This window comes from Littorina saxatilis, linkage group LG2 (genome assembly GCF_037325665.1).
Source record: "Littorina saxatilis isolate snail1 linkage group LG2, US_GU_Lsax_2.0, whole genome shotgun sequence".
NCBI classification, from domain to species: Eukaryota; Metazoa; Mollusca; class Gastropoda; order Littorinimorpha; family Littorinidae; genus Littorina; species Littorina saxatilis.
Window position 1 is genome coordinate 48,201,645 of NC_090246.1, and position 24,137 is coordinate 48,225,781.

Sequence of the window (24,137 nt, forward strand, 5' to 3'; positions counted from 1 at the left end):
TTTATGTGAGGCGTAGGAGATACATTTACCTCTTATCTCCAGCAAAATCATTTAAAAAAATAATTGATCATTAAGGCCAAAAAAAAAAAATTGTCTGTTTAGGGTAACCCGACCGACCCTATCGATTTGGCGCCGACCCAAAAACTTTTTTTTGATTTAAAAAAAAAAAAAAAAAAAAAAAAGGAAAAAATGCTAAAAAGAGACATTTGGCGTTTCTTTCTCTCCCTTTCTCTCTGTTTTATTTATACGTTAGTTTTGAAACATGTATTCATCAAATATAAGAAGTGAATGTTCAGCCAACATAGCATTTACAAAAAAAAAAAAAAAAAAAAAAAAAAAAAAACTTTACCTACCTACCGACCCTACTTTTTTTGGTCATGTTACCCTAAACAGACAATTTTTTTTTTTTGGCCTAATCATCAACACCAAATCTTCATCCTCAATCAAATGTATATTATTTCTGTCATAAACAGGTACAGCATATTGTATTTTCAAATCTAATATTACTTGCTTAACTAATCCAACAAATGTTATATCTTTTAATAGTGAGTTATTAAACTTCCATAGTGGTCGGTGTCTTTTTACAATGTCAGTATTAAAACATAAAGATACAGGTGAATGATCCGAATTATAACTGGGCATAATATCAACACCATTAACAATTAATCCCAATTGTTCAGATGTTAAAAAATAATCCAGTCTACTTCTTTGTACACCATTAAATCTTCGCCAGGTATATTTTCTTAAACCGGTGTGCAGATTTCTATAAATATCTACAAGATTCAACTGTTCCATCATATCTAACATCTTTTTCCTACTTCTCATTTTATACACTTTTGAAGGATGATTAGAATCAATCTTAGGATCAATTGCAATGTTCCAGTCCCCTCCAATCACAATACAGTCATTATCAAATGAAACAATATTATCCATCAGGTTTTCAAAAAACTCAGGGTGGTCACCAGTGCTTGGGCCATATACATTCCCCAGAGTAAATCGTTTATTCAACATTTCTATATCAATCAAAATATATCGCCCCTCTGGATCTCTCACAACATTATGAAGTTTATATTCAAAATTATTTTTTAAATAACACAGCAACTCCTCTGCTTGCAGTACTATTTCCTGCCACAATACATTCAAACCCCCATTGTGATCTGATCATATTTTCTTGTTCAATTTTCCAGTGCGTTTCCTGTAGTAGAAATACATTACCCTTGCTTTTTCTCAACAAATCAAAAACATCTTTTTTCTTTCTAAAATCTCCTAAACCATTTACATTAAAAGTAACAATATTTAATAATTCACACATAGCCATCTTCAAATTTAATTTCCATTTCATACAAGACTGTACATTCGATGCAAATCAAACACAAACATGTCAACTTGCATGCTGGACAAATTCGACAACACACCTGACATACCAAACTGTCAACACGGACAACAACACTTCGAGTAACTTCCAATGCATACATAGAAACAAGCACTGCATTCGAGTTGATTTGTGGTGCTGCAGGTGAACATTTACATCGTGTGCATGATTCCGACATAGCAAGGAATAAATCACCGAATGAACAGGTACAGTTTTGTTGTGACCACCGTCTTACATACACAAGGGGCAGGAAGGGGGAAGTAGTGGGTGGGGCTGACACAACACAGCAGGGGAAACGACACACAGACTGGTTGCAACGACAACAAACAACACGCACCATACACACACATCTAAACATATACATACTGTAAGTACTCAGCGCTCTCTCGTGACCAGTTTATGTCCATTAGACGAGCTGGAATGTTATCAGTTCTATGCCGCGTTCGACGTTCGCCATTTACACACTACAACGAGTGACAACAACACGCGCAATTCCATTGGCTGCTAGCAGCCACGCTGTAGTGACGTTGAAGTCAGATGACATCTTTGTTTATAAAGATCGTGTACTACACGTGGCTGCAGATTTTGTCGACTTCTGGTTCGAGATTACCTAGTGTTGCGAGGAGCGGGTGGAGGGGGTAGAGGTAGATGGGTTGGTAGACTTTGGGCTGGTGACACGCACGCGCTCTAGGTCGGACAGCTTTGTGATAAGATGGATTCTGTCGTCGTCATCTTTAGCGAAAATCTTGCCGTCACAGTCATGTCCAGGCACTCTGTATTCCCGGACAGTGTATTTTTCGCGTGGTTATAAAATGATTCGACCTTTGCACTTTTACAGTGAGGACAACTTACGGGTGCAAGGAAAGCGTTCTGAACAGTGCAGTGACATTCTAAAAATAGTAACATAGTAACGGGAATATGGATTGACGTCACACGAAGGAAGGGAGATAAACGCAAAACACTGGAGAAGATAAGGAAGAGTTAGTGGGAATGGATCTGGGAAGGTGAACAGAAAAACCAAAATCGGTTCAGCGCTGCGCGCTGAGAGCACGTGTTGAAAATTCTCATCGACCAGGTTGTGTCCGGTGTCTACCTGAATATGCCCACCAAATGTGAAGCAGATCCATCGAGAACTTTGGCTTGGCACAGAGAACACACACTCACACACACACACACACATACACACACACACACACACACACACACACACACACACACACACACACACACACACACACACACACACACACAGACAGACACAAGTCGTATTTATATATAGATATAAATCCGCCTATAGGGCGACCATTGTAAAAATGGGTTTTATGGCTACCAGTGCTATATCCAGTTTTTTTAAAGCAATATTAACTAAATTTTGTAATTACATTTGCTAAAAGACCTACACCCAACAGTCTAGAATTGACTGTGAAAATCAGTCAAGATTAAGATATAGGGGTTTTACATCGTCGCCTTAATGATGATCATATGTTTACACTCAGTTAAAAAAATATTTGTATAAGTATCGTGGTTGTCTAAAGACTCTTTTTTGCAAAGGACGGCCTAAGTCTCAAAATCACTTATTCAATTTTGTGCTCAAACGGTAAATCCCAACTTCATGCGATTTACAAGCAAGATACGTTGGGCACTGTCTCCTCGATAGCGCATGGGGTCAATAATTGTCAGGCCAATGGAATTGGAGAAAAGACGCCAAAACTTAGGGCGACCGACTTTCGGTCGCCCTAAATCGAAAGTGTTGTAAAATGGGGGTTTTAGGGCGACATTTGGTCGACCTAAGTCGGCTTAAGATTTATAACAAAATCAAGGAAAAGAAAAGCCAAACAAAGAATTTCAAGTGGCAGCCCAAATTTTCGACCTGTTGCCAGGCCGTGTAATTCTACGAGACGCCAATTCATGCATCAATTACTAAGCAACACAATACCATGTGTTATAGAGTTTTTTAAAAAAAATTCAATTTTATACCATGTATATATGGATTGATACAGGTCTCATAAGGATCAAGTTAGTGTCAATCAGTTGGACAGTATAAAGTTCTCACATTTTTTAAAGGCACAGTAAGCCTCCCGTAAACCATCACAGAGCTCCCCGAGCGTCTAAATACAGTACAAGCATACTTCCATTTGAACGCTCACCGAACGGGAACATCCTGGCTGCTTTCTGTCGAGCGTGAGACATTTTCCAAGAATTTATTTTCGTAGACTTGTTCCGTTAACAACAACGGCGCCTCGTTTTTGCGCTAGACCTAGCTTTTAAAATCTAAATAATAAATTGACAGCTTGTTACACAAACATTCTTTAATCATAAAAGAATTCGTTTTTCATCAAGACAAGATCAGAACAATTCGAAGTTGTGAAAGTTTAAAAAAAGAAAAGCCCGGAAGCAGGGTCACGCAAGGGTCGTAGCAGACGACGGCCGGTTTATCAGTGCAAATCGCCGTTCCTCTCAACAGTCAAAAGCCATCGCTAGAGTTCTTGTGAACCACAGCCGTTGTTTCGTGCATAAAAAAACGTGCTATTGTAGATAAGCTCACGCGCGTCGAGTCGCATTCAAATGACTAACTATGACGACTGCATTGTGAAAAGGGAAAACTGGATCACACGGGTTCACGATGGCTCAGGGGTAAGATAAACCACGCAAAAATAAATTCTTTGAAAATTGTTCGCTCTTTACGGAGGGCACCTAGGATGTTCTCAATTGGTGAGTGTTTAAATGAAAGGGTGTTTGTACTGTGTGTAAAAGCCTGACCGTATCTGTGATGGTTTACGGGAGGCTTACTCTGCCTTTAAGGAGGGGAGGGGGTGGTTGACGGGGTCATAAGTAGTGGAATCCTCAATTTAAGACCTACAAAACCCTTATGGACATGACGAAGGAGAGTCGTATAAAGCATTTGCTTTTCTTGTTCTTTATGTTATCGGTTTTTTCTATTCTGTTCTGTTCTATTCTACTCTAATTTATTCTACTCTACTCGATTCTATTCTCACCCTCCACACTCGCTGTGCACTGCTGTTTCTCTTAACCCTGCATCTCTGATGGATTTCCCATCGTGGCAGTACGAATGTCCTACCGGACGCGTTGCGAGCGGCACTAGAAGACTCCATCCTCGACGTGTTGTATTTCGCTCCCGCGGAGAGGAGCGTGGGGCTCATGCCCATGGCGGCGAAGATCTTAACTCGGCAACAGCTGGAGAATGTCCTGCAGGCCGCGTTTTTAAACCCTGACGTGAGTTGGTTAAAGGCACTCTCCTTCTCGTTATAACCGTTTGGCTCACCGTCTCTGAATCTGGGACAAGACCATCCCTCCACTTGATCGCGTACCAAAAATGGAGTGCCTGGGGGTTCTCTGTGCACGATCTGGGACAAGACTATCCCTCCACTTGATCGTGTACCAACAAATGGACTGCCTCGGGGTGCACAATGGGATTTTTTATTTTAATGAATTAATGCCGCTAGTGTCCTCTTAAGAAATGAATTCATCAAAAACGTCCAAGTCACTCCATGCAGGCATCAGTCGGGGCGTTGTTTGGTATGTGACCGAGTGGAGTGATATGGTCTTATCTCACGTAACATCCTGGTTACAGCTGTGATGTTGAACCGTTTTTGCGGGAAGGACTGCATTTAAGCAGTGTTTAACGGCTTCTAAAAAGTATTTTAATACCATCTCTTGTAAACCGTCTTCAAAATCGGACTATAGCTTTTTCCGTTTATTTCGATAACAAAAATGTTACAGTAACTTCTTGGAGCGTTCGTTAATGGGGTTTTGTTTGTTTATTTCTGTGGATACTGACCTCGGATTATAATGCGTGCGAAGTCACCTCGACTATGTCTGATAACTCTGGATTCAACGCTGCTTTAGTAGTCTTCAGAAAACATCAACGGAGGTCTGCAGGTCTTGTTAACTGCACTCTAAATTTTATAACACTTTGAGAACACTGAAAGTGTTTAGGGTGAACACTTAAAGTGTTAGGGTGAACACATTTTTACACTTTTGGAACACAGAAAGTGTTCTCAATGTGTTATCCTGAAGCATCTTCTGCTACCTGAACACTTTTGGAACACATGGTAAACACTTTTTAGCACAGTGGAACACCAGGTGAACACACGTGTTCAACAAGTGTTCCACAAGTGTTCCACTTCGTCTTTTAGTCATGCTCCGAATAAAACAATACATTAAAAATATTTGGGCAATGAGCAGATTCGAACCCGAGACCTTCGCCTTGCCATGCCAGCGCTCTACCGATTGAGCTACGGAGACTCGTCGGGATCTAGCGTCGCTTAGAATTTTTATACCCCCTAGACCGCTGCGGGACGTTTTTTTGTTTTTGTTTTTAATCGTGTTGTGCTTATATTTTTTCATCAAACATTTATTTAATCTGAGACATCTAATAAGCGGTAAGTATTAGCATTTTTATTTTTACACTTTAATAATGTTACTAATTGTCCCATCATGCTTCATCTGGACCCAAAAAGAACGTTGACACTTTTAGATCTGTGGACCTGTCTGCGTTGTCGCTGCGTTGATTTGGCTCAGGATTTCCGATTGTTATCTGTAAGTTGCTTGCTGAGATTTTGTATTAATTCATCTAAGCTTAGTCACTCGTATTTTTGTTCTAACATGTTCCCGTTACTTGTATCTGTGGACGTTTTAAGGCAATTTCTCTAATTTTGCTGTCGCAACGGTTTCAGCTGATCAGTGGACCTTTTACATTAGTTCTGCGTTGGTAAATAAACTCTATTTCAATTTGATGTTGATTTTTTTATTCTGGTTGATGTGCTTGGTTTTTTTGTTATTGTTATACTTGTATGTCCAGGGGTTCCTTATAATTATAATGGTGGTCCAGTGAACGATACCTTCCGCCTGTGGTCAGAGCAATACATTGGCAGATGTTCGGATTCTTCTTCTTCCTTTGGTTAGATCATAGATGTACGATCTGCACGCTAGATAAAGTGAAGCGGTAGGCTAAAAACAGCATACATTAATGAACAACATTCATCATAATAGTGGCCAGGTTGATTGTGTGCGCAATTTAGAATAATTCTATGCATGCTTGGTTGTATTTGATTTCACAGATCTATCACACTTTCAGGGAACTGGGAAGCCGTTTGAGCTGATGTGCCCATGTGGCGAATCGATGTGGGCGTAACCTGCGCACATTTCTTCTGAATTGCACTGAGGATGAACAGGAGGCACTGACGGCAACCCAGACGTGTTTACCAAGGTACGCATGTCCTGCATTTGCATATATTGTGTAGTTTTGCAGAGAAATATTGATTTTCAAATTGATCTGATAAGTTTTGTTTGTTTGCTTAACGCCCAGCCGACTACGAAGGGCCATATCAGGGCGGTGCTGCTTTGACATTTAACGTGCGCCACACACAAGACAGAAGTCGCAGCACAGGCTTCATGTCTCACCTAGTCACATTATTCTGACACCGGACCAACCAGTCCTAGCACTAACCCCATAATGCCAGACGCCAGGCGGAGCAGCCACTAGATTGCCAATTTTAAAGTTTTAGGTATGACCCGGCCGGGGTTCGAAGCCACGACCTCCCGATCACCGGGCGGACGCCTTACCACTAGGCCAATTGTGCCGGCGGTTGCGGAATCATTGATTATACTATTTGCTGAAATACTCTGTTTCAAAATTAATATCTCCGTGCAAAACACAGTCGCCAAACTCATATGTGGACACACACACACACACACACACACACACACACACACACACACACACACACACACACACACACACACACACACACAGCCAGCCCCCTCTCCTTCCACATTTGACAGAAATCTAAATGTTGATACACAGTTTCACAATAAACAAAAGTATGAGAATCAGAACACTTGTCAGTGTTGCTACGATGTGGAACTTCAGTAAAATAGTGTTTGATTTCTTAACATGCATCTTGTGTGTGCAGGAACCATACTGCTTGGCTGAGGCAGTTCACTTTCTGGAGATGGAGCTAACAGTAATGCGACGAAACCTTGTGGATGCACTTCATGTAAGTTTAAGATTTCTGTGGGATACAGCGCAGTTACATTTTGAGAATGCTGCCTTATTTTGCAGTCTTCTCCTTTAAAGGTGGAAAAAATATACATATTTTTAAGTTCAGTGAGTGCTGAGGCCTGCAATGATAAAATGTTTTCCTGAACTAAGTCTACTCAGAATTTCCATTCGTTGTGGTAGAGTAGTGCCGTAAACACTGAGGCCAGCTTTAGTCAAATCATGGCCAACAGACAACACGCTGCTGATCCGCTTGGATCTGCCATTGCCGCTAACAGTGTATGCAGGGTGCATTCAATATGACACCCTTTTCTTTTGAAAATATTCTCATCGGAGTTTATGATTGGTTTTGACAGTGATCGCTGGCCTCCAATGGTCGTTGACAAGGTGTTTTCCTTCGGTTCACGTAGGTTTAGCTTGAGATCACGTGAGTTAAAAGCGATCCGTTTGTAAGTTTTGGTTAGTTTGATCTAAATAATGAAATATTTTAGAAAATTATGATAGAAATTAGAATGCATTTTATATTAAAGAATGCATTCCATATCATAGAACACATTCTATATTTATAGAATGCATTCTATAAAATAGAAAACATTGTATAATATAGAATGCATTCAATCATACTTGTCATTTGCCCAGAAATGTATTCTATGATAGAATGCATTCTATAACGTCCAACAATGCATTCTTATGATAGAATGCATTCCATAAAGCGCCACAAAACTTCTACAGGCCAGCTCGGTATGGTCCCTGCTTCGAAAGCAGATCTACAAACACTCTCACACACAGCTCTCTCTTTCTCTCTGTCTCTGTGTCTCTGTCTCTCTCTCTCTGTCTCTCTCTCTCTCTCTCTCTCTCTCTCTCTCTCTCTCTCTCTCTCTCTCTCTCTCTCTCTCTCTCTCTCTCTCTCTCTGTGCGTGTGTGTGGCTGTGTGTGTGTGTGTGTGTGTGTGTAGTTCTGCTTTTCTTTGCGGGGCTGGCCTGTTGTAGTTTCGGGACATTATGCATATAAATTATAATGCATTTCAGGACGTTAAAGAACGCATTCTATCATAAAAAGCATTTTGGTATTTTGTGTAAATAGAATGCATTTTATCATAGAAGGCAGTTCGGAACGTTATAGAATGCATTCTATAATATAGAATACATTACATAATAAATGATTTCCTTATAATTCATTATTTAGATCAAACCAACAAAACTTAGGTAGTTTCTTTACAAACGGATTACTAGAGGGTGCATTCAATATGACACCCTTTTCTTTGAACTAAAACTCATCGGAGTTCACGATTAATTGCGACAGTGATCTTTGGCTTCCAGTGATTGTTGACAAGGTGTTTTCCCTGGGTTCACATAGGTTTAAGAACGAGTTAAGGAAAACGGGCGTGCTCAAGGCCTCGCCACATTAGCAGTACGGTTTACTGCTTACCTTATATATAAACAATTTGTAGAGTGCCATTTTCCAGAGTGGCCACGCGCTAATGAAATCCTTGCGAAAGACCTATTTTAATTCTACTTTTTGTTCTTAGGGACAGACTCCTGCTTCAAGAGGGATTACTTTTTACATTCAGTCGTGTGTGCATGTGCGTGCATGCGAGTGTCAATGTGTGTTGGGAAGGCCAGCGAATTGGACGTGACGTATTTGTTCTCTGTTATGTGACCTATGCCCGTTCTGGAATAAAAAACAGTTTACCTGTAACTGCGATTGTTGGAGATCTGCTGACAGCAAGAAGAAGTCCACTATTAGTTAAGATTTACACTTCAGTGTTATCAATTAAGTACAAACGTTTAACACAAACCTGTTAAGAGTTGGAAATGCATCATGTTCTAAAACTCACTTTTATTTCGAACAGGATGTTCCGGACAGCGAGTTGAAAACTAAACCAAAGACCAAGGGCCTGGAATCCTCCCAACTCTGAAGGGTGTTTTTGTTATCGGACTTTCGTGTGTGAACTTTCAAGATGGGGTTTACCAGAGCTCCGTTCATATTATTTAATAGCAACATATACCGAGCAACAAAAGAAACGCGAAAAAATTCTGCAATGTTTGATTGACAAAATCTCGAACAATTATGGAGTTAGAATTATCAAACCACAACATTTTGATGAAGGCATGTTTGATACAGCTGTTGCGTGAGTATTTTGATGCTGCGATTGTTTCAACACACAGGACAAAACGAAGTTTTGGAGGTCTCGCTCAGTCAGCCTTCTTCGCGTTCTCTGGCCACTGATCGGACACTGGTTGCTTCCACTCCAGTGATGATCCTGGTATTGTCAGCGGCTGAATTGAATCGATGTCGAAGACGTTGTGGAAGGAAATTGCGATCTTGTCTTATTGGGGTAATGCGAAAAAATCTACCGCGTTGCATAACTGCAGTGCTTCCAATGTCACCAGAACATTGCAGAAGGTGATAAACTGTTGACACATGAACGTTTAAAGCCCATGCCAGCGCTTCTGGATCACCCCCAGCTTTAAATCGACCTGGCATTTTGGTGGTGTCAATCTTGGCATCCTGGCTGTTTCAAAAGTGAGACTGGTAGCAAGCGTGCCATGGTCTCTTTTGGTTGCTAATGCATTAGTGAACACATCTCACACATCAGATTTCTCCTGCTCCACTTGCACGTGCTGCGAGCGCGCATTATGTGTTTTACGATAAACCTGCTTGTCCCGTGTGTTAAAACAGTCACAGCATCAAAATAATCACACAAAAGCAAGGTCAAACATGCCTTCATTAAACTTTTGTGGTTTAATAATTCTAACTCTATAATTGATGAAGATTTTGTCAATCAAACAATGACTAATTTTGTTGCTCGGTATATTATGTGTTCAACAATTCCTACCCCAGACCCGTTTGTTCTGCGACTGCTGCAGACATGTCTTTTTGTCAATTAAAAATGCTTCTTTGCTCACAAAATTTGATTTTAATGTCTTTCTGAATTGTATGACAGTGCAGGATGAAAGTGTTCCAAAAGTGTTCTAAAAGTGTTCCAAAAGTGTTCTAAAAGTGTTCCAAAAGTGTTCCAAAAGTGTTCCAAAAGTGTTCTAAAAGTGTTCTAAAAGTGTTCCAAAAGTGTTCCAAAAGTGTTCTAAAAGTGTTAACCTGAACACTTTTATGTGTTCAGAAGTGGTTACAGCAGGGTGAACACTTAAAAGTGTTCAGATGTGAACACTTTTGGAACACTTTTGGAACACTTTTGGAACACTTTTGGAACACTTTTTTGTGTATAGAACACTTTTTGTGTTCCAAAAGTGTTCCAAAAGTGTTCTACTAAAAGGGTGTTCAGAAGTGGTTACAGAAAGGGTGTTCAGGAGTGGAACACTTTTGTTTAGAGTGTGTGTTTTAAATTTATGTGTCAAGCGCAAAGAGCATAATTGTAAAGTTATGATGTTGCGTTATATAAATGCTCATTTATTATTATTATTATTATTATTATATTAATGACATTACGAGAACGACGTCATTTGCTGTCGCCAAACTTGACCTTCTGAATGACAAAGTGCAAGAACCAAAGGCATGTGGGGGCTCCCCTGCTAATGACAATCTGGGACTATGTGTATCTGGTTCTGTAGTTGCTAGTTTGGTATCATACTCGTGATTAGTTATGTGGAGCGATTTATGTTGATCCACCAGTACTGTACGTGTTATATCATGTATTGTGCTTCTGTAGTGCAGGTAAAGCGTTAAAATAAAAGTTTTGAACACGCGGTAATAGTAGAATACCATCTATTAGTTTGGCGAATACATATTGTCTTTCTCTGTTTTAACTGCTTTAGTGTCAGGTTCGTGGCAAGGTAATGCAGATGGCAAACAGTCTTGGAATCGACACAAAAGCTGAAAAGGTTTGTAGGCGGACGTTTGCTTTTTGTGTCAGTAGATTACGTAAAAGAGTCACGCAGATGATAACAGAAATTCAGTTTAAACAGAACTCGTAGTATACGGACAACAGAATGTGGGTTCCGTGAAACGAGTTCTCAGCAAAAGCTACTTACACATTTGTAAATTGGTACGCTTCCATTTTATACTTCGAGGTCATCATTGGGGGTCTAAAAGCCCGACCAAAGCACAACGGAGCTCTACCTTTGTAGCTCAAAAGTTGTACCAGCTAAATGACGGGCGCACCGGCCCCCGTAGCGCAGTGGTTAGCGCATCGGGCTGCGGGCCGGGAGGTCGTGGGTTCGAATCCCATCAGGGTCATGTGGGTTTTTCGGGCTACGGTCGGCTCCTACCCAGAGTGGAAGTGCTATGGTTCCTATGGGAAGGCTGGAATCACACAGCCGAGTGTCATTCACTTAACGAATGCGACTTTGAGGGTGCTCAGGTTCTGTTTACCTGACCAACACCGCAGGTGCGGCAGTTCTCGGGCCTGGTTGACACCAGGATATATTATGACAGTAAGCGTAGAGTGCTGCCCTGTCACGTAGTCTCAAACCAAATTGGAAATCCATAGCATCATCATTATAATCATCCTCATCTCATTAATCATCCAAAATTATAAAATGTCCTTGCTCTTGTGGCCCTTCATGCCCGGAGCTCTCATGGTGACCTTGGTCTCATTGTTCCTGTTCCATCCTTCCCTGAATAGTACTTCTGCTGTCAGTCTTCAACGTGTGACGTTCTGGGGGGTCGACGGAGGGACGTGGTGGCGGTCTGCTCTCTGGAGGGGACGCTCACTTAGTCTGGCTCCGCGACTTAGCAGTCAATGTCGTTAGTAGGGGGCATAGTAGGTAGTGGGCTGAGTCCGTTAGCGCGGGACAGACCCACTACTGAACACCGTCGAAGTGACTCAGCAGAAGTGCAGTGTCAACTTCCGAGGGTAGCCTACCGCAACGACCCGACATCCCTCCCTGGAGCGTCTGTAAAATCGACAGGTCTGGAAGCGGAACGAAATTCAGATGTGGATGGAGCAGCGAATGCAGGGACGGGGCGGTGTGAGAGAATACCGGAACAAGGAACAGGTGTGAGGACAAAAAAAAAAAAAAAAAAAAAAAAAATGACGGGCGCCATGGCCTAGTGGATGAGTGTTGGCGCCTGGTGGGTAAAAGGTGGAGATTTTACCGATTTCCCAGGTCAACTTACCTGCAGACCTGCTGGTGCCTTATTCCCCTTCGTGAATACACACAAGCACAACACCAAGGGCTCACGGAAAAGATCCTCTGAATCCATGTCAGAGTTCGGTGGATTATAGAAACACAGAAATACCAAGCATGCGTCACGAAAATCGGCGTATGGCTGCCTAAATGGCAGGTTAAAAAACAAATGATCATACACGTACAAGCCCACTTGAGCAACAAACAAAAAACACGAGAGTACGAGGGAGTTTCAGCCCATTGACACAGAAGGAGAAGAAGAAGTATCAGCTAAATGACTAGACTGTTTTTCTCTAGATTTTGTGAAACCGTCTGAACGAGTGGTTCTAAAAAGCTCAATGAATTACGTGTTTTGTCATTTTCAAGCGATTGAAAGACCTCTCTTAAGGTCGGACCACAGCGTTTCATTTTATTTTGTTTCTCTTTTCTCTCAATATTTTAAACGATTTTGCATATATATTTATGTAAGTATGTGTAGAAATGGCAGAGCACGTGTTTCTCAGCAGCGACTTTCTGTGCTATCCTCAGAGAAAATGTCTGTTTGCCGTGACAAGGTGTTGATGTGCATTAAACAAAACAGATACAAACATCAGCGACAGTCACCTTAAGGGGAGGTGGGCCAGTGCACTACCTTTTTTTTAATTTTGAATGTTTTATTGTGTCTGAATGTTATTTTATGAAAGAAATGAACAAATGATGACAAAGAATAGTCACTTTTTGTATTTTCGGTTGCTGGTTTTTGTTTTACGCGACAAAAACAGTCAAAATACAGACAAAAGTGGAGTACAGGAGATACACGGATTTTCATCAGATGTGATTGTCACACTTCTAATTATTGTTTTATTTTATCCTTCTGGGTATGCTCTAGGGGATTACGAAGCAGATCTTGTTTATTATATTTATATTTGGAGTTAGGAACACTTCTTTGTTACAACTGTCAAACTTTAGGGTAACGCTTGCGAAATTATTTTTTGAAATAATCTGGATATGACTATAATAAAATTTCAGCAAAATCCCTTCGTAATCCCCCAGAATGTTATATTCTGCACAAACTACAAAAGAAAATATTGCTCTAGCTAAATTACAGCCAGAGAAATCGCGTAACCCAAGACGTAACCGTAGGCAAAATGGCTGAACTGAGAAAAACGACATTGAAGATTGAACACCACAGAAACACTATTGAAACAGACACACAAGGACAAAACTGTGTTATGAATGAACAGCTTAGTTTATTTGAATTGCAAACTACTTAGCCTTTAGCACGCCAGCAGAGAATTTATGCGTCCATCCCTTCTTTCCCTCTGTCAACCAGCATGGGGATACTGCCCCAGCGCTAAACGCGTGTATCAATGACCCGATTCTCGTTTGTATTTGCATGCGAGAATAACGGTATTTTTAACGGTAACTTACTTGAGCCAGAACGATACTTATTTCCTTCCGTTATCTCGTCGATTTGTTGGTTTCCTCGAAGTTTTCTGCTTTTGTTTTTACATCGTTACAGTACTTTGGTGCTTCGACAAGCAAGATGGAGGATGATGAGTTTGAAACTTTCGTTTGAGTTGTTTTTTGACAACAAATCGTACGTGGAATCTGAACGATTTACTGAGGAAGCTCTTCGCAATGAACTGTGTATCGCGGTGAAGAAAATGACACAGTTCGTCAAGACAGTGACGGAATTTACGAAAGTGCAGATTGATACAAACAGTTGCTGATCCAGTTTCGTTCGGGAAATGGCAGGCCCAGCAAACATTACCGATAATCTGACTGATGTTGGATACTTTCTCCTGTTTTTGTTTTTTTGCGTAGCAAATGCTCAACTTGCTTGTCGAGGAGATACTGCACAGAAACTGACTCAAATTCAGCGCAAAGCAAGCCAGTGCCGAGACGTAAAAAGTGTGCTGCATGGCGTGTTCGGAAATGGCGACCTGTGGATCTGCGTGATCAAAGCTTTCCTCTGTATCGGAAACACCGACAGAATCCAAACTTTGGCCTAGTACCAGCGGAACTACTTGTTGTTGCTAACCGAACTAATAAAGACATTGTCCTCTTTCTTATTTCGAGCCATTGTTATCGTATCAAAGGTTGTTTCTCAAGGAAAAATTCGCTTTCGGTTGTCACCGATCGTTTGATGTGTAACCAGGATGTTGTAAAACCGAGTGAACTTCGGGTGTTCCCGTCATGGCCGAGAGTCTCTTCGGTAGTTTCCGTATGCAAAATTCGTAAGCTGAGCATGCGCACTCACAAAGTAAACTGGTTCCCGATTTCGGTTTATGAAACGAACCAATGGATGTCGAGTACCTTCCAAATAAGGACATTTTCGTTCGATTACGATTGCTGCCTTTGCAACGGACAAGTGGCTGAGTGAATGGAACATTCATCAAAACACTGATGTCATGTTATAGGTCAAGAGCTGCTGCGCAGTTTCGTATGTCGTGAATGCACTGTTTTGCTGAGGACAAAGCCGTAACTAGCCTTTGAAATGAGACATTTTTTGGCGGGGGAATATCGACTACAGAAGACAATCAATGCCACACATGTTCACATTTTGTCTTTATTGACAGATAAATAGGACACTTTTGACAAAAACACCGACACACATGGATGATAGGTATGTTATGGAAACATAATCTGCTAAAATACCCAAAACAGTGTTTTGAACGATTTGGTCAATTTTGCACTGGCCCACCTGCCCTTAAAAGACCCAAAATTTGATGAGTGCGTGTGTGTGTGTGTCTGTCTGCCTGCCTGTCTGCCTGTCTGTCTGTCTGTCTGTCTGTCTGTCTTTGCACAGTGGAAGAACCTAAGAGGAAGGCGTTGGTCAGGTGGAAAGCAGAAAGCCAGTACTGCAGTCAAAGTGTACAAAAAGACCAAAACCATGCTGACAGGGAACATTGTGACGTCTCAAAAGCGAAGAAAAGCCAAGATTTCATTCAAGCCACGTCTGTGGTTTCCCACAGCTCCCGAGGGGCCAGCAGGGAAATTTTCTAATGAAATGTCACTAATCAATCCTCATTCTGCTCCCGGGAGATCACAGCCACCACCAAGACACTCCCTTGCTGTACCTGGGAAGTCTGATGCGAAATCCTCTGGTGCATCTGATAGTGGCAAAGAGAAGCGACCTACTGTCTCTGAAGGGCTTGAAATAAGCAAGAAAGGAAGCTTGCTAATAGGTGACAGCGATCACTCACTGCCTGACGATTTCTGCAAGATGACAGGAAAACACGAAAACGAAGAGAACCTCAAAACTTCGCCTTCCACCAGACGCATTTTTGAATCAGCACCTGTTCCCACAGGTAAAGAGGGGACCCTACTTACTGACCACCCACGTAAGAGTAAGGAGCTGACCTTGGACAAAAACGTTAAGGCGGGAAGTAGCGGTCCTCTGGACTCTAAGGTTCTGGAGGATGAGGTTGAGTCATTTGACATGTCTAAAATTACACTAAAATCTGATGGCAGTGCAGAGACCACTGACGAGAGTATCTTGCCGCTGTCAAGTGTGACTACTGATGCGAGTCCCAGACCGCAGTCAAGTCTGATTTCTGATGAAAGTCCGAGAGAGCCGTCGACAGTGCCACGGATCGATAACCGCACAGAGCTGTCAGCAGTGCCTTCTGATACTAGTTCCGAAGTGCTACAGAGCGTATCTCAAGCACCTAGTCTTCAAACGTCTCTACAGAGCGTATTTCAAGCATCTAGTCTTCATACGTCTTCCCTGTTACGCGTATCATCTCAGTTACAGCTGCTGATTGATACGGTGGGCTCGCGGTCTCATTCCGATGATTGTCTCTCCGGGACGTCTTCTCTGGCTTTGCTAGAAGACGTGGCGCAGTCTACAAAGACGTCAGTAAAGCGGTTTGATATCAGTTCCAAAGAATCCAAACTACCACAAATCCCTAGTGACACTTCAGTTCCACGGCCACAGTTCCACAGTTCCGTCACCCACGTGCATTTCGAGATTCCTGAAGACCCAGGTTTTGGTAGCACCGAGGATTGTCTGCCACATGTCTCTTCCCAAGGACAACCAGCACTGCTCACACACTCAGAGGAGGAACAAACGGAAGCCAGTGTCAATTTTCCGGTGACACCCTTCGTGTCTCATACTGGCGTGAAGGAAATGCCCCGCGGCGTTCTACTGGACAAGAGAGACGAAAAACCCAAATACCGGATCAAGCCGACACGGTTTAGTACTCCAAGAAAGGGAGAAAGGCCCCGGCTAACCGGCTCTGGCATGAATAAACTTCTGCCAATACTCGAGGTGGCTGAGTTGGACACGAGTTACAAGCGTCTGCAATACCTCAATAAAAAATATGGTACCGCTAAAAGATTCTATATTGAGGGCCGTGACTTAGACAAGCTCACCCCAGCTGTACCAACTAACAAAATGTCATGTATCCCAGAACTGTCACTAGGTGAGCCCAGCGAGACATCGCTCAGGTGGCAGAGCAGCGCGATAAGGATCCACTCAGTAGATTACGAACTGGCAAAGTCGCGTAACAAGCACCGCAGCGTGCCGCCACCTATCAGACTGTGGGAGGTAGGACCCCCTACGCACCACATGCAAGAAAGAGTTGCCACATTGAGCCAGGGTTCCACCTCTTCCCATACACACCCTGCACGACAACCGAGCGTAAGTCATGTTGGCAACAAAAAGTCAAGGAGAATCGCGCTGATAGCCAGAGAACACGCCCGGGAGGCAGAATACCTGTTGACCAAGTTGAATCAAAAGCAGATGGAGACAGCAGATATGAAGAAGCTGGAACAGCTGTTCAGCGGTAAGATGTCTGTGGATTGTATGTTGTCTGCGTCCAAGTGCTTAGTAAGTTAGTTTCGTGCAGACTGGATATGTCCAGCTGCCAGACCATTCTGATGAGAGTCAACTGCCAGGAAATGCCTTAAAGGCCTACTAAAGTGCAAAATTTGTATTCGCCGAAAACATGTGTAATAGCAATCTGGTAAATGTTCCGAAGACCGTTTTGTAAAATTTTGCGTGGCTGATTTTTTATTGAATAAAAACCGATTCCGCGCACCTGTCCATTCCGCGAGAGACAGCCCCCGGTGCCAGTGACGTCATGAGTGTAACACGGCCTACAAGAGCAACATGGCCGACGGTGATAGTAGCGCTGAGGGATAACTCAACTTGTTATATAACACTATTTCTGAACACTGTAACCACTTTAACACTTTTAATTTATGTTTAACTGTGTTCCATGCTTCAAATTGGGCTTCAAAAATGGATACATAAGGTTTTTTTTTCCAAATTCACCTGTAAAATCACTATGTTTGATGTTCTATTTTGCTTCCCTATTTCTCTTCTTCAGTTTGTGATCATCCGATTGTTTTTTTGTTTACATATTCACAATACACTATCACAATTTCTTAAGTAGGGTTTGCGTGAAAAAATCTCATACCTATGCTCAAACTTCAGTCGTTATCTCAAAATTTTGCGCGACAAGCTCTATTCATTTTGTTTTTTCCTGATAAACAAAACACTGAACTAACATAAAAAGAAACCTTTAAAACTGCCTAACCACTTTGAAATATGGCCTCAGGTGTATACTCCAGCCTTAAGATACTTTAAAGCTAAGTTATTTCATTCAATTTCGACGTCCCCCTTTCCCGACTTTCAGCGCATTTTGTACAAAATAGTGTTATCTTTTTTTGTTTACGGAGTTTGAAAAGCGACTGGCTGGGGAGTAGGGTTAGGGGGAGGGGGTATTTTATCTTTGAAGTTTTCATAAACTTCTTGGGCACATGCATAAATGGTATGGCTTTAAGAAGAAAATAGATTTACCCAGCCGGAAAAGTTCCCCAACTGTGATGCTGTAAGATTGATCTGACCGTTACAGCCTATCCCAAAGCCTACCCGGAAGCCGATGCAGGAGACCTCCATGGTGACGAGAGCTTGCGAACGCTGCTGGCCATCAAGAACCTGCTGAACTGGTGTCAGTGGGGGCCTGGAGAGCCGGGCCTGCGTGTTGCACGTGCCGCAACTGTCAGTCACGAGAAGCACCCGCCCCCTGAACACCGTGGACCAATCAGAGTACTAAAAGGACGCATGGGCACGATGCCTGCAGACCGGTGAGCTGTATGAAGACATTGGATTGGGTTTCAGCTCTAAACTCCTATATGTTTCTCAAATGTTGATAGAAGGTGTCGTGGTTTTGGGGGTTCAATCCTCTGCCAGCACATATATCTCCCACTGTTGCCTGCATTTAGTGCTGGCTTGTTGTTCTGCGGCTTATCGGAGTGCGCAGATAAATGTCTTATCTCTACAGGAAATTAAGTGGGTTTTTTTAACAAGATTTTAAGTTCCTAAAAAAGTATGAAAACATATGAGTTTGGTGGGGTTTTTTTTTAGAACCTTCTTCACTTTACTGTGATAAATCTAAATGTAAAAAGTTTCAAATACGCAAACCCCAATGTAGACTGGTAAAGCAAGTACAGGATCCACACTGACTCAGGACATAGCGATTTTGACACTTGATACCAGATTAATTTTGAAGTGTCAAGTGTCTATGATCAAAAGAGAGGAATACCAGCATATTTACTCATGTTTGATGAAAACGCTGTTTGAAGGACTTTTTAAGTGGAATTATATAGCATATAGGCAGTGTACTTCCCCGCGCATTTTTTTTTTTAACGGAAGCCTTGTATCGAGGACTTTCCCGGAAATGTGTTACGGTTAAATTTTGCATAGCATTTTTTGTCACAGGGAGACAGGACAAAGCGACTACGGCAAGATCAGAATGGAGTGGACAACACAGGAGCCCCGCATCCCAGTGCCTGGTCTACAGAAACAGGTCAGGGAGATGGAGGAGCGGGGGTTGCACTACAGGACTTTCACCAGCAGAGTGCCCCCCACGATGGACAGAAATACGAGAGCCGTAAACGTTCCCTTCGCTCCTGATCAGTTCACTGTCACCTCCGCTCCCAAGGTGTGTTATGTGCGTGTGTGTGTGGTGGGGTTTGGTGGGTGGGTCGAGGATGGCTGTTGCTATGTACGTCTCTCTCTCTCTCTCTCTCTCTCTCTCTCTCTCTCTCTCTCTCTCTCTCTCTCTCACTCGCTCTCTCTCTCTCTTCTCTCTCTCTCTCTCTCTCTCTCTCTCTCTCTCTCTCTCTCTCTCTCTCTCTCTCTCTCTCTCTCTTTCTCTCTCATATGGGTTGATGGTCTGATCAATTAAACATGTCAGTTTCTCTGTTATGTGTGTGTGGTGCGGGGGTTAATGTGCCTGTATGTCTGTGTCTATCTGTCTGTCTCTTTCTCTCTCTCTCTCTCTCTTTCTTTTTCTCTCTCTCTCTTTTTCTCTCTCTCTCTCTCTATCTCTGTTTCTCTCTCTCTCTCTTTATCTCTCTCTCTTTCTCTCTCTCTCTCTCGCTCTCTCTCTCTCGCTTTCTCTCTCTCTCTCCCTCCCCTCTCTCTCTCTCCCTCCCCCTCTCTCTCTCTATCTCTCCCTCTCCCCCTCCCTCCCCCCTCTCTCTCTCTCTCTCTCCCTCCTCTCTCTCTCTCCCTCTCTCCCTCCCCTCTCTCTCTCTCTCTCTCTCTCTCTCTCTCTCTCTCTCTCTCTCTCTCTCTCTCTCTCTCTCTCTCTCTCTCTCTCAATGCCCATCGACATCGTTACTCTCACTCTGACACCAGTCGTGACTATCCTTTCTGCCCGGATACTGCTGAAGACGAAAGCCATGTTTTTTATTGCCCCACTTACGATGGCATCAGGCAGAGATATATTGGCAGAATACAGTATTTTTCAGACGAAGACTGTTTACGATATTTGCTCATTTGTACGGTGGAGGATCAGCTTGTATCCTTTGCAAAGTACCTGTTCTTGGCCTCACGAATGCGACAAAAAAGACTTGCAGAAAACGAACCGCTCACGTGATTCTCGCGTTCCCTGTACGAACATATACATGTATCATGCTCTGGAATCATTGATGCATTCCCCGTAACAAGAGATTGACTTGAAGGTGCCGTAAACGTTAACTCCCTGGCATGTTACAACCTCTTCTTATTATGCATTTCATCTCGGAAAATATGTGCGTTAATTGGTGTGTGTGTGTGTGTGTGTGTGTGTGTGTGTGTGTGTGTGTGTGTGTGCGTGCGCGCGCGTGTGTGTGTGTGTGTGTGTGTGCGTGCGTGCGTGCGTGTATGTATGTATGTTGATGTATATACGTGCGTGCGTGCGTGTGCGCGCGCGCGCGTGTGTATATGTGTGTGTGTATGCTGTAATAGTTTCATACATTTGTTGTATGCATTTAATGACTGCTTCATATGTGTATATTTGCATATAATTTGCTGTGTGTGTGCCCACACATGTGTGTATCTGTGTGTGAGTGTGTGTGTATGTCTGTGTGTGTGTGTGTGTGTGTGTGTGTGTGTGTGTGTGTGTGTGTGTGTGTGTGTGTGTGTGTGTGTGTGTGACCGTGTCTGTACGTGTATATCTGTGTATGTGTCTTGGTGTCGTCTGACAATGTTTGCTTAAGTTATATAATCTTTCCAAGCTATGTTTCCATGATTATGTCTCAGCATTTGGCAGGCTCTTTCTTTATTTTGCCTCACTTATTTGCATGTGTAGGCTATGTTAAAAGCCCAATGTATCTCACCCTTAGTAATTTCGTTTTATGCACCAATTTCATTTGACTGAAAATTGTCAAAATCAAATCATTGATTAGAACAATAAAACATCCATCCATCCATATCTCTCTCTCTCTCTCTCTGTTAAATGTTAAATGTTAAACGTGTGTGTATATATATATTTATTCTACATACGTGAGAGAGACACTCGTGAGATGATAATCGTTCAAATCACACGTGTATATATCATGTAAATGAGGTCATGTCAAGCAAGTCTGGCAGGGTCCTGTTTTTACATTTAGTCAAGTTATGACTAAATGTTTTAACATCGAGGGGGGAATCGAGACGAGGGTCGTGGTGTATGTGTGTGTGTATGTGCGTCTGTCTGTCTGTGTGTGTGTGTGTGCGTGTAGAGCGATTCAGACCAAACTACTGGACCGATCTTTATGAAATTTGACATGAAAGTTTCTGGGTATGATATCCCCATACCTTTTTTCATTTTTTTGATAAATGTCTTTGATGACGTCATATCCGGCTTTTCGTGAAAGTTGAGGCGGCACTGTCACGCCCTCATTTTTCAACCAAATTGGTTGAAATTTTGGTCAAGCAATCTTCGACGAAGCCCGGACTTCGGTATTGCATTTCAGCGTGGTGGCTTAAAAATTAATTAATGACTTTGGTCATTAAAAATCTGAAAATTGTAAAAAAAATATTTCTTTTATAAAACGATCCAAATTTACGTTCATCTTATTCTCCATCATTTGCTGATTCCAAAAACATATAAATATGTTATATTTGGATTAAAAACAAGCTCTGAAAATTAAATATATAAAAATTATTATCAAAATTAAATTGTCGAAATCAATTTAAAAACACTTTCATCTTATTCCTTGTCGGTTCCTGATTCCAAAAACATATAGATATGATATGTTTGGATTAAAAACACGCTCAGAAAGTTAAAACGAAGAGAGGTACAGAAAAGCGTGCTATCCTTCTCAGCGCAACGAATACCCCGCTCTTCTTGTCAATTTCACTGCCTTTGCCGTGAGCGGTGGACTGACGATGTTACGAGTATACGGTCTTGCTGCGTTGCATTGCGTTTAGTTTCATTCTGTGAGTTCGACAGCTACTTGACTAAATGTTGTATTTTCGCCTTACGCGACTTGTTCACTGCTTATGATGCCAAAGTCACCGAGACAAACGTCATTATAGAAAAAACAAGTCGCGTAAGGCGAAATTACTACATTTAGTCAAGCTGTGGAACTCACAGAATGAAACTGAATGCAATTCAACGCAGCAAGACCGTATACTCGTAGCATGGCATCGTCAGTCCACCGCTCATGGCAAAGGCAGTGAAATTGACAAGAAGAGCGGGGTAGTAGTTGCGCTGAGAAGGATAGCACGCTTTTCTGTACCTCTCTTCGTTTTAACTTTCTGAGCGTGTTTTCAATCCAGACATATCATATCTATATGTTTTTGGAATCAGGAACCGACAAGGAATAAGATGAAAGTGTTTTTAAATTGATTTCGAAAATTTAATTTTGATCATAATGTTTATATTTTTAATTTTCAGAGCTTGTTTTTAATCCAAATATAACATATTTATATTTTTTTGGAATGAGAAAATGATGGAGAATAAGATGAACGTAAATTTGGATCGTTTTATAAAAAAAAGTTTTTTTACAATTTTCAGATTTTTAATGACCAAAGTCATTAATTAATTTTTAAACCACCAAGCTGAAATGCAATACCGAAGTCTGGGCTTCGTCGGAGATTACTTGACCAAAATGTCAACCAATTTGGATGAAAAATGAGAGCGTGACAGTGCCGCCTCAACTTTCACGAAAAGCCGGATATGACGTCATCAAAGACATTTATCAAAAAAATGAAAAATATGTCTGAGGATATCATACCCAGGAACTCTCATGTCAAATTTCATAAAGATCGGTCCAGTAGTTTAGTCTGAATCGCTCTACACACACACACAGACAGACAGACAGACAGACAGACACACATACACCACGACCCTCGTCTCGATTCTCCCCTCTATGTTAAAACATTTAGTCAAAACTTGACTAAATGTAAAAAGTGCGCTCGCTAATTACCCTCGATGAATTTTTAGAACTAACACGTCACGCCACATTTTCAGAGTGACGTTTCTTTACTTTGACGTAATAGATTGCACGAGGCTTTAGAAGAGATCGAGGTTCCAAAAAAAGCGTCTTCAATTTAGCTGCCTCGACTCCAGGACATTTTCAGTAAAATACACGTAAATACAGTATGTAGGATAAAAAAAACGCTCGCGCTGGACCCGAGTACTCTTCAGACTGGCTCGCTCAATAAATATAAATGTTTGGAATGTCTGTGGTGTGAATGTTGGTTTCTGACCAGAAATGCAGATCTATCTCTGGCCGATTCATAGATTCAACCTACAAACTGCGACCTCATCTGTGATCAGATATGTTTCGACAAGCATTAAACGGATGAAATTAATCACATGCAGTTTATTCTTCAGAAAAATGCAGCGATACGCACCCCAAAAAATGGGTTGGGTTCGGTTATTTGTACATAAGCGCCTTCCTCGCGATAGATTCGCTTATTATTTTGTCTTATGAAGCCGTCATCAACACGAACACAATGATTGCAGAAGCAAACTCTGTACCTACACGACCGAGACACAAGACTGATTATTTCACAGCTGCAATGAGAATAGAGAACAAAGACGTTTTGGGTAAGCTTACTCACGTCAGGTCTTCACTGACAAGCTAGGAACAGACGGAAAATTCCGAACAAAAGTAAATGACGTCAAAGTCTCTTTCGCTTTGCGTGTAACTTTGTCATGACGTATTTTTGTGTGACGCGTTCGGCTGTTCTATCAGGTCAATGGCTGCGTGTTGCCCCGCCGGTGTGAACTCCTCCTACGGCCTAGTCGTTTTTGTGGTTTATTTCGCATTTAGGTCCCAGGTAACATTACGAAGTTTTAATATGATCAATCGGACCTATTATCAAGTTAGTGTATCAACTTTTGAACGAACTGCGCCCAGTAGTTTCCCAGCAATAAGCTGTTAAGTGCAGACAGACAGACAG

General features: G+C 41.9%; 1 protein-coding gene and 1 long non-coding RNA gene across 2 annotated transcripts in view; both read left to right on the top strand.

The window, feature by feature from the left end:
- LOC138959106 (uncharacterized) overlaps window positions 1–24,137 on the top strand; it is a gene marked incomplete at its 5' end in the record, with an annotated part of 93,181 nt that overhangs the window by 64,584 nt on the left and 4,460 nt on the right. The window contains 5 exon segments of the mRNA XM_070330457.1: window positions 4,438–4,606; window positions 11,168–11,233; window positions 15,273–17,253; window positions 18,328–18,559; window positions 19,194–19,416. Coding sequence (XP_070186558.1) covers window positions 4,438–4,606; window positions 11,168–11,233; window positions 15,273–17,253; window positions 18,328–18,559; window positions 19,194–19,416 — 2,671 coding nt within the window.
- Window positions 5,846–9,535, top strand: LOC138959102 (uncharacterized). The gene is made up of 4 exons (XR_011453620.1): window positions 5,846–5,932; window positions 6,471–6,602; window positions 7,309–7,392; window positions 9,247–9,535. It is a non-coding gene; the product is annotated as an uncharacterized lncRNA (long non-coding RNA).